At 43.3% G+C, this 11,781-nt stretch overlaps 1 protein-coding gene across 2 annotated transcripts in view; it reads left to right on the forward strand.

The window, feature by feature from the left end:
* DPYSL2 (dihydropyrimidinase like 2) overlaps positions 1–4,019 on the forward strand; it is an 86,426-nt gene extending 82,407 nt beyond the window's left edge. For both annotated transcript variants that reach the window (XM_083184787.1, XM_083184788.1), the window contains exons 13-14: positions 627–792; positions 2,308–4,019. In XM_083184787.1, coding sequence (XP_083040913.1) covers positions 627–792; positions 2,308–2,399 — 258 coding nt within the window. In that variant the 3' untranslated portion in view covers positions 2,400–4,019. The remainder of the gene's footprint in view (positions 1–626; positions 793–2,307) is intronic.
* Positions 4,020–11,781: the final 7,762 nt, after the last annotated feature.

The raw sequence follows: 11,781 nt of genomic DNA on the forward strand, positions 1-11,781 counted from the left end.
ATTATGAGACCACCATTATTGCCATTATCACTGTAGCTGTTGATCTCCACTATAGAAGTCTTCCAGCCCCACCCTTGGACCAAAGATCCACATTGGACATTATCGCCATGCACCCCAGGTGTCTTAGATCCACCAAATGACTCGGTCTCTCTCCCCTTCTCATATATGCAGAGCACAGAGGAACATGTCATAGGTAACTCAGGTGACTGATTTATCACCTTTGAGCAAGACGTTGCACCCAGGTGGGATGGTGTGTGTGCGCTGTAGAGATCAATGATAAAGTGCTCAGATACCTACAAGCATATTTTGCAGTAGTGTTTTTAGAGCTCCGCCTCCATAATGGGAACCGCTAGACATTCTAGGACACACCCAGGACGTGATGTTGGTGGCCCTAGGCTGCCGACATAACAGTCTGGCTCCTGCACATGAGAAGATCTGATTTCCTTTTTACAGGATTTAGGTTGGCAAAAATGTTGGGGAGGAAGTTTTTGTGATCACAAGAGATACGTCCTTTTCAGGAAAGCCCACATTCCATGTAACCGCCACGCAAGGTTCTAGATTTGACTTTAGGAAACCCTGAAAAATAATAAGGTTTGTGTCCGTAAGAACTTTACTTATCTCTCTAGCTTGCTGAGTTGCGAGGGGTCCCCCGTGGACTGTACGATGGACCTGTCTGCGAAGTCTCTGTGACTCCAAAAGCAGTCACCCCTGCATCCTCTGCCAAGACATCACCTGCCAAACAGCCGGGGCAGCCCATACGGAACCTGCACCAATCTGGATTCAGCCTGTCAGGTGAGTCGTCATCCACTGACTGCTGGGAATGGTCGCCGATTCAAATGTTACAGGAGATTTCTTCTTTAGCATCACCACTCTGGTCACGTCTCCCGGTGGTTGTTTTTTAGTGTTTTTAGGAGCATCACTGTCTTAATGCAGTTTATCATAAGGCAGTTGGGCTCTAACCTTTACTTATTAGACTAGCTGTTAAAATCCATCTGATTCTGCTTCTGTGTTACTTACAGCACAGGTTCTCAAACTTGGTCCTCAGGACCCCACACAGTGCATATATATAAATCTCTAAGGTTGTGCTTATATTTATAGGATTCTTCCAACATCGGTCGCTATCAGCACTAAGGGCCTTATTCTGGTTTGTTCGGATGGCTCCGAATGCGTACGGACGGCCGATGGTTGGTGTTTGCGCATGTACAGAGGCGTATCTGCACATGTGTGAATGCCGCGCACTTCCGAATACGGCGTGAATTCTGTACACTCCGAACAGGGGTGGAGAGGGGCGTGAAGGGCTGTTTGGGCTCATTGCCATATGCGTACGCCCCGCGTTTCATGGGCGTTCCCATGAAAAGCTGGGCGTGCGTATGGTAATGCGGCCATGACGCACGTGTGTGGGGCGGACATATGACATAGCCGGATGCCAGCTGCACGCCCATATCCCTGCTTTTGCACAGAGAAATGCCCGAGTGGTCTGGAGCACTTGGTGCTGCCTGACCATTCGGGAGGAGGTGTTAACATGAAAAATCCACTCGCGGTCCGGTCGGGCGGCGTCTTACCGCATTCGGACGGTGTGAGCGATCCGTACGGAAGGCAGGGCTAAGAACACTCGGTTCCAGTCTGCAAATACGCATCCGTCCGGACCAACCAAAATAAGGCTTTAAGTTCCATACTAGTCAGAACTTTAAACACCAATCTCTAACACAACAGTGTCAACAGCGCCGCCCAGAATTAGATGGCATTCATTCCATATATGCAAACAAAACAGAATTGAAACATTTTTAAAACATTTATTTAAAACTTATACATATAACGCCAACGTTGGACATGCCTGCTCTAGAGTAACATCGTGACCATCGCTTGGGATGTCCTCCTGCGACTGCTGTCTGAGTAAGTCTGACCTTACTCATACTTGCAGTCGCAGGGGGCATTGCGAGGCCAAGGAAATGTGAGACCGTTCTTGGCCTCACCAAGCACAGGAAACAGTGGCAGCACATCTCCATCTTCCATCACCTTCCCTCCCCACGAGCACCTCTGCCTATCAATCAGGCAGAGACATTACCATTATAGTGATGTGATCCGCAGGATCCATCATGCACATGGGCAAAACATGTTGGTTTTAAAAGTGGCAAATAAAACCTTTTTGCCATTTCAGACTCCTATTACCTGCTGTGAATTGACAACCCCCTCCCCAGGCATCATTTTTTTCCATTCTAAAATGTTTTCTAGTTTGCAACACAATTGTTCTTTCTTTCCTTCCCTGGTAATGTACACGGTTTCCCATATGCTGTTTTATTCTTTCAGGAGCACAGGTGGATGACAATGTACCTCGACGCACTACTCAGCGCATTGTGGCGCCTCCCGGTGGTCGTGCAAACATCACCAGCCTAGGCTAAACCCAAACTAACTCTCCTGCCCCAAGATTTTGTTCCTTTTCCAAGGTGAATTATGCTGAAAGATTTACCGTGTCCTGACATTTTTTTTTTTTAATCTTGAGGGCAGTGACTTTTCTAGGAGCAGAAACCAATGGTCTAGGAGACAAGCAGTATGACATCGTACCTACATCATAAATATACATACATGTATAGGATATTTGTAGTGTGTTCATTACAGGTATCACTTTGTATGTTTGCATGTGTGTAGATGAGTATATGTATTAATGCTGCAATCCCATGTAAAAGTGATGTTTTTTTTTTTTTTTTCTTTAATATCATCACTCTGGTAACGTCACCTGGTAGTTATTTTTATAGTGTTTTTATTTTTAATGAAGCTGCTATTATTCATTTACAGTTTTTTTTTTAAAGTGTCATGCAGTTGCCATGACAACCACAGTCACGTTAAATATGGCAGTTACCAGTCAAAAAGTCTTTGGGACCCCTTTATGGCATTCCACTTCTTGGCATCACTTCCTGGTCTGACATCACATGACTAATGAGGACCTTCCTGACTGACTAGCTCTGACCCTTCTCCTCACGAATGAGCTTGTAGATCCGAAACCAAATGCTTCCAGCTGAGAGACACTCTTGCAATGGCAGCCATGCCAGTCTTCCCCCAGAGAGCGCTTTTTGCAATGGGAGGACTGAGGTCTTAAAGGATGACATCCTGGATAAATGACTTTAAGTTTCATGTTGCTTCTTGTTACAATGGTACAAAACTTGCTGTTTAAAAAAATATAATCTGTGGGATTGCAGCGTTAATATATCAATATACACACATATTTCTCCTGGACTTTATTGGATTGAGTTAGAGAGCCCCTCAAGATCCATCTTTTCTAGTGCCCATTTACCACCTTTATAAATCTGTTCCCAGTTTTGATGCCCCCCCAGTGTTCTCTCGTGCTGAAGTAAAGGTCACTATGTAGAAACATCTCAGTCTTGCCAGAAGAGGAATATAAATTCAGGTTATGGGATTAGTGATATACATCTCTATGAGAAAATACACCTGTACTTAGAAGAAGAAACTGATGATGTCTACTAGGTAACGAGGTGAGTTCAGATCACCAACCGTTGGTGGCGATCCCGGTAGCAAACATGAGTGCAGGTAAATTTCTCTTTCTGCTCTCTGACTTTTTACAAACTAACATAGGGATTCTACTGTAAGATTAGTTTGGATACTCTACACCAGTCATCTCACCATCTGATTACTAGCCGATGATTCAAAACTAAAACTGTTTAGGTAGACCTCAGCCTAAGACTAATCAGTTACATCAAAGACGTCCTGGGTGGAAACGCCAGAAGCTTCAGGTTTATGTGGGTATATAGTGTATAGAGGGCATCTCGGTACTGACCGTTCAGGGTGGATGTTCCATATCAACCAGTTTTTAACCCATTGTGGGATTTGTGGTTGTGTTTCTGAGTGCAGGAGATGTTGTGCTAATGCTAATAAATGTGTCTAGAATGCAATTGTGCTCTCTCCGATGTCTTAAATAGCAAAGAGATAAGTCTTGTGTCTTTCCCTGTAAACACTGTGTTCTGATTTCTTATCACAGGATCCACTAATAAAATGTTGTGCTTTCACACTGTGTCCTGCTCGTTCTTTCCTTCCAGAGGTTTGGCGCGCGCCGTACGGAAACGCAGAGGAATTTCCTGTCCTGTGATTTGCATCAATCTGCAGATATGTTTTGGATTGCACATTCATAAAACAATTACACTGCACAAAATAACAGTAGATCCCCACCAATAAAACAAGTACTTATAGAAAACAAAGCATTTATGCAACAAGTTGAGGATTTACAAGTCGTTAACTGTTCTTCTAAAACTTAGTTGTTTATTGTTATTATTATTTTCATTATCTTGGTACTTATGTGCTCGCCACACTATCTAAAATCAACTTCATGCCAACATGGATAGTGGGGGTATGAACTATCCATGTTGGCATGGAGTTAAGTTACTTTATTTTAGATATTTTGTGCCGAGCGTAGAACCGGAAGTAGCACAGCGCCATGCTGGCGCCTTGAAACTACACAAATACCATTATCTTTAATTAATACGGTGCCACAAGGGTTTGGCAGCACCTATCAAAGTACATCTGCAAATGAAAACAAAGAATGCAGGACAAGTACATGGTATATAACTATTGCTACATCAGGGACACTGAAATCTTCAGGGTGGCAGAAATCAAGGGCTACAGTGGGTGATGTTATAGGGCAGGGGTGGGGAACCTTTTTTGTCCCAAGAGCTGTTTGTATGGGGAAAAAAAAATCCTTCGGGGGACATATGTAAAAAATGTATCTTACAAATTGCCCTGCTGCAGCCATCCCACGCTCCAGCGGCTGCGACTGACTAGGACTGACAGTCTCCGGCTGCTGTTGATTAAGAGGAGTCTTGCGAGAACTACCGACCTCTTGCGAGAATTCCCCTGTACTTGACTCCCGGCAAAGCCACAGGGCGGGTGTGCGGGCCACTCAGAACGGCTACGAGGGACGCATACGTCCCCCAGGCCTGAGGTCCCCCCCCGTTGTAGGGAGTATTGAGTAGAAAATCGACTAAGGTAGGGAAAGCACGTGAGGGGGAGAATCCCCTGCTCATGAAAGCTTACATTCTAAAAGGGAATGGCAAACAGACTGTAGCAGAACATTAGGATGAGAGATTTCTTGGTTTGGTTAAGAAATGGGTTTTAAGAGCCTGTTTTAAGTTTTGTAAACACAAAAGAGAAGAAAGTAGTTGTGGCGGATGCACTCCAAGAGAATAGAGATCTTTTACTAAATTGATGGTAACATTGTCCACATTAATATCCTGAGTAGGGAATCCTATTAATCTTTATTGATTCAGGGTACACCCACTATAGTTGTGAAATAGTAGAGGTTAAAATGTAAGACATACGACATATATGTACATATTATAGTGAAGAAAGAGTAGAAATTAAGTGTTCAATAAATTTTAAAATATAGGTAGATGGTGCTGTGAGGTGCTGATTATTGACCTGGGATTAATGCATCCAGGATATACAGTAGGAAAGGATAATATTTGTTTATATTTCCCTTTGTGGTGTGTGTATCTATAATTGGCCTGTTATTGGCTTAGTTTGATACACATCATACCCAGGCGAGTATGTGTATATCCTTGCAGGACCCTTAGTAGTCACTCATCTGTGAATACTCTTATGGTCATATGTGACTTGCGGTTTTGCCGATATGTGGTTCAGGAATAATCCCCCTTCATAATGTGCTTTATAAAGCAATGTATATGCTGTGAGAGTATATTGGGGTGTCCCAGTAGTATTTATGACACCTATCATACTCCTGAGATGTTTCCACTAAGATCTGGGTGGGGGTATATGTGGAAATTTTCACAAATATACGGGCAATTGGCCTGTATTGGCTTATTCGGTGTAGAGAATTTTAGATTTTCCCTGTATATTTGTGAAATAGACACCACTAGATTCAATACACTGTTGCTATTATTCAGTGTATACTTGGCGACTTGCCCAGAAATGTCAAAGGTAATGATGTTGCGGAGGATGGATACTATTGCTGGGCTTCAAGGGGAGCTCTTGTACAACATTAGTGCAATACTGACACCTTGTGGTATCATATAATATTGCTCCATTGTTTTAGCAGCCAATACTCCACAAACAGTCATGTATTCAACAGAGATTTATCAGTGCGGGTACTTAGTACTTACTCTATTAATGCAAATCATTTTACGAGGAACACATTTCCTACACCCACTATTCACAGCCCACCATGTAGCACTATAAACATTAGTTAGGACACGTGTTTTGCAATTAAAGCTTCTTCAAGCCAACCCTCTCCCTAAAGTTTTGTAGAGAAGCGGAGAGTGATAGGGAGAGGTAGAGAGTTCCAGAGGTAGGGAGCACCATGGGCAAGATCTTGGAGGCACAAATGGGAAGAGATAATCAGGCAGGACAGGCAGCATGTGTTTGGGAAGGGCAAAGAGGGTAGGTGGGAGTGTAAAGAGAGGCATTTGTCAGGGATGCCACATAGGAGGAGATTTTAGTAGTCCAGCCTGGAGATGACCAGTGTGTGTCTTGGTAGCATCCTGGGTGAGAGGGTTTGATCCTAGAAATATTTTAAAGGTGGAAGTGGCAGGACTTGAGAACTAGAGGAGATAGTTGGACCATCAAAAGGAAGTAAAATTGTGGAAGGTGCGGTTATGCAGGAGGGTGGGAAGATGACTAGCCCAGTCTTAGACATGCTAAGTTTCTGTGACATCCAAAAAGAGGTAGTCGGATATACCAGCGAGGAGAGCAGGAGTGAGATCAGGAGAGGAAGGGTTAAGTATCATGAGCATAGATATTATATTGGAAGTTGAGCGAGCTGAACTAAAGAGTGAAAAGGAGAGGTTATTTGTTTGGCAAATAATTTCTGAAAAGATCAATATCGATGAAGCTCCCTCAAGAGAGAAAAAAAATGAGAAGCGGATTATAAAGTGTAATGTATAACAAAAATATCACAAATGCTCTGTGAGAAACTAAACTACCTGTAATCCCGTATGATAGGCTGAAATGGAAGTGAAATACATGTAACCTGTATCTGACTGCATGCACTTTGCTAATTAAAAGCTTTACATGCACAGTGTGTACAATTTTTTGCTAGACATAGCTACATTTAAAAAGCAAAGGGGTTCCCTCATGCATTTTCCCTTCTCTTAATGAAATCATCTTTAATGGCACCAAGTCCTGTGGTTTTCTGCCAGGCTGATACTTATCCCAGTGTCCTCTGCTGATGCAGCTACGTGTGCGTACCATGTGCTTGTCCTCTATTGTATTCAACTGTTTTTGCTTGTTCATTTACAGTAAGTACTCTGTAATTGGGCACTGCTGATCCCTTGTGGTGCCATATAAATAAAGCACAATGGTAATAATTTGGTGCCATGTACAACCCGCCATAAAATTCAATTGCTTGACACCTTTTTCAAATTACTTACATTTACTAAAGGTTGGTTTTGTTATCTGAACATATGGCCTGATTCAGAGATGCACCCAGTAAGCACAGCAGCTGCATCTTATGGTGCACCTGCTGTGTGACAATATGTTAATGCCATAGGAGGCATATTTTGCCAGCTTCTGTGATCCGCTGATGCTCCTGAAGACCTGGAATCCTCAGGGTGGGGTGTGGGACATGGGTCACATAGTTTAACACTAGCCCGACAGATAACTGCATAACTACCATAGGTGCAGCTGCTATGGGGCCCAGTGCTAAAGGGGGACCACCTTATTCACTATTGGTAGATACATAGGGGCCCTTAAAATCTTTTGCTATGGAGCCTACAAACATGTAGTTACACCACTGTCTACAGCAGGCATGTCCAAACTGTGGCCCTCCAGTAGTTGTGAAACTACACATCCCAGCATGCCTTGCCATAGTTATGGCATTCCATAATAGCAAAACTGTACCAAGGCATGATGTGACTTGTAGTTTTACAATAGCTGGAGGGCCTTAGTTTGGACATGCCTGGCCTACAGGTTACATTGGGGCACACTGAGGGGGTCCTCTAACCTCACCTTTTTCCTAATCTTAGTAATTTAATACGTTTGATTTACATTAATGTCTAACAACATTTTGTCAGGAGTTTTATATGAGCATTCTAAGCCATAACAAGCAAATATGTCAACAAAGCAGGCAAGGTCTAATGGCTGCGAATGAAGGCTAAGAGGGCCACGTGTGGCCCCAGGCCTGCATGTTTCCCGTCACTCGTTTAGTGCATGACCTTAACATTTGTGAGGCTGATAATTAGCAGACACACATTAATAAGCTCTCGGCATGCTCTGTGCCAATTTCAGCTTTTCATGCTGTATCATGAAGTGTGGGGAAATACAGCGGAGTTCTAGGAGGGAACGCCCAGTAAGTACATCATTGTCTGCGCTGAATAGAGGCTATATAAATAATCTTCTAATGCCTGTTTAAACACCAGTTCCTCATCAAAGGTGTATTTGTTACTCTTCTTTAAATGGCAAGTTAAATAACGTGTAAGCATGCATCCTTAGCTGTCACTCATACAAATCATTATCTTGTTTCCAAAATCTGACCTGGGGACAGACAAGAATAGCTGTCAGTCACACACAGCCTCTCAGCAAGTCATGTGATGGCAAGGGGGAGAAAGCGGCTGGCTTCTGTGATCCGCGGCAATGTCAGAGGCCACCGCATCAGATCAGCTTTGTGACCATTGGACAGATTACTAACTCCCCGTTTTGGAGTATTCATTGGTATACCTAGTTAATGCCACTTGATCCGCCGATTCAGGTTCGACTTTGTTAAAGATTTGAATCTGCATCGGTGGAAAATAGTCAAAAATGGCCGTTGATCAGGGTGTAAATACCAGGATCCATCAGGATTTTTGTCGGGATTCTTGCTGTCGGAATTTTAAACCAACCCGTTACATCAAGTAACAATTTTTGATGCATTAATATCATTTTTTATATCAGACTAACTTTTTTTGAACACTATAACTTGTTTTTGTCCTAGAACATTTCCATTTACTTTCCAGTATTGGCAAAATGTAAATTAAATGTATTCCTTGCTATGGGTATATGTTGGAATGGGGCTGTCTATAAAATCGCAGGTGTGTCACTACCAGCAGCTGTGTCCTTGTATGGCTCTGGCAGCTTAGTTGTAAATGATTTTTTGAGCACAATGGTAAGACCGATGTATGTTGTCCAAAGTTGCATGCAAATTGCAAATCATGTACACAAGAAAGCTGCGGTGGCATTAGCATACCTTCTCCGAGCCGCTGTGTGCAAAGATGCAGCAGCGGCGGGATTTGTGTCTGACTCCGAATCAGGTCTCATGTCCTAGAAATATGTCATCATGACAAGCTCCAGCTCAACAGCAATGTGACGCTGGATATTTCTAACTATGAATAACCTGGTCTGTAAGACAGTATTCTGAGGGTTTAAATATGTTTTATACACCAATACATGAATTTGTTGCTATTATTGACAATAAATGTAACATGATATTAATTTCCTGGCTTTACAATTTAAAAAAATGGTACCTACTGTAGCTGTATGTATGTATGGAATAACAAGTTGCTGCAATAGTCAAGGGCGCCATCTTGTGATAGAAACAGTTTAATACAGGTTAATTCATTTTTACCGATCCTAAGGGTGAAATACAATAGGATGAGAGATTCAGAAAGTGAGAGATTTGGTAAGAAATCTCCAGTTTATTTAAAGCGGCAATCATTTACACTTCAACAATCAAACTGGTTTTGCATTGTAAATGATTGCCGCATTAAAACACTTGGAGATTTCTTATCATTTCCCCCTAAGTTTCTGGAAAAGGCTCATCTTTATTTAATACATCTTTATAAAAAAACTCTTTCTTCAAAACATGTGCATATATAGCATATATAGTGCAGCATCACATAATCTGTAGGTCGTCAGGTAGCTGTCATATTAAAGTCCAACCTCCTGGGGGGGGGGGTGGCCATGGCGGTGCTTGCACCCATCGGAGCAGCAGGGAAGATCCGTGTCTGGCTGGCTGGGGACCTCTGCTGGCAGCCGGTGAATTAGTCAGACTGGTCGGTACGGTTAGTACAAACCCCTTTGATAACTACGAGTGCTGCATTTGCCTATACCGGGCTGCCTGTGAGAGAGGCAGCTGTTGAAGAGTGGACAGCTGCTCCTCCTTTGGGATATACAGGATTATTCCCAGCCCCCACACCTCTGTGAAGGGCAGAAATACATCTGGTGTGGTGCATTTTTGACTATTGCTAAGACCTCACCCTGTCACCCTGTCCAGCACCTCTATATTAAGGGGTTTGTTCAGTTGGCTTTGAGAAGGTTGCAGTTTTATATTTCTATTGCACACATAATTACCATGGGGAAAACTGGCCAGAATACGGCCGCCGCCAGACTTGAAAAATATGCCCGTACACAGTCCCAGCTTGGGAACAGTTCCCAATCTACTACCCCCGCGACTACCCCAGTAAAGGGTAGTAATCCCCAACCGGCAGCGGATGTTACTTTGCAGCAAGTGCTGGAGGCTGTTAATAAGTGTGAGGCCCGCTTACTGGAACAAATGGGTAAAGTACAGTCGGACATTTCATTATTAAGAAACGACGCTCAGAAAATAAGAGAAAGAGTGTCTGAGGCTGAGAACCGCATATCGTTATTGGAGGACTGTGTTACCCCACTTAACGCCCAGGTTAAAACAATGTCATCTAATGTAGAGCTGCGTCAAAAGCTCACTGATTTGGAAGGGAGGCTTAGACGCAATAATGTCAGGTTTTTGGGCTTTGATGAACGAGTGGAGGGAAGGGAGCCTGAAAAATTCTGCGCGGTCAAACGGGCGCACCGAATCCCAGGGCGGCCACCTGTGCCGGGGGCCCCGTCTCGAACCTTGATTGCTAAGTTCCTGCATTTTAAAGATCGTGATGCCTTGTTACGGCTAGCTAGGGATAAAGAGGACTTAACTCATAATGGGAAAAAAATAGCCACCTTCCCGGACTTTCCTATTGAGGTCCAGTGAGACCGCACAAAATTTAAAGATGTGAAAACGCGGCTGCGAGAGTGGGTTTGAAATACTCAATGATGTGGCGGACGGTGTTACAAAATTCTTCTCTTCGCCTAGCGACGTGGCCAGTTGGTTGGACAGTTCCTTTCCAGGGAAGAGACAAGTGCTAGCTAATTAGTCATGGACTAACTTACTCGGATGCCACTCTCAGATCAGAAACTATGTATTTTGTTTGTAGGGCTAGAGGACGGGCGTGAGATAGGTTCACTGAAATTTGAATATATCTAATACAGTGTTATTCGCAGGTGGGGCATGGGGAGGGAGGGACAGCTCTCTCCAGTGGCTTGTTAGTTAATTGCCCCAAAAGAACAGTTGTTTGGGGAGAGGGGTTGTTACAGGGATAAAGGTATGCCTAGGGGATTTGGGTATACAGGGTGGGGGTGGGGGGAGGGGTGTGCTACTTGTCATGTTATATTTCTTTGTTTGTGTTTTCTCTGGTCACAATCTGCTCAATTTGGAATGGCGGAACAAGCCGCATTATGGTTTTTTCTCTTCATACAATTTAGTTACCTTGAGCCAATATGGGAGTTTGAATCTTGAGCTGGAATGTGAGGGGCCTGAATGAGAGAATAAAAAGGGTGCTGGTGTTAAAACAATGTAAAAATTATGAGGCTGATATAATCTGCCTTCAAGAAACCCACTTGATTGGGGATAAACTACTTTCTTTAAAACAACCCTGGTTGGGTTCCTTCTATCATGCCCCTTCTCTTCCATGTCTAGAGGAGTCTCGATTTTGATCAAAAAATCCTTGGCTTTCGTACCGGGAGTTTGTAAGATAGACCCCTTGGGTAGATATATAT

The sequence above is a fragment of the Crinia signifera genome, chromosome 4 (genome assembly GCF_055691185.1).
Source record: "Crinia signifera chromosome 4, ASM5569118v1, whole genome shotgun sequence".
Taxonomy (NCBI): Eukaryota; Metazoa; Chordata; class Amphibia; order Anura; family Myobatrachidae; genus Crinia; species Crinia signifera.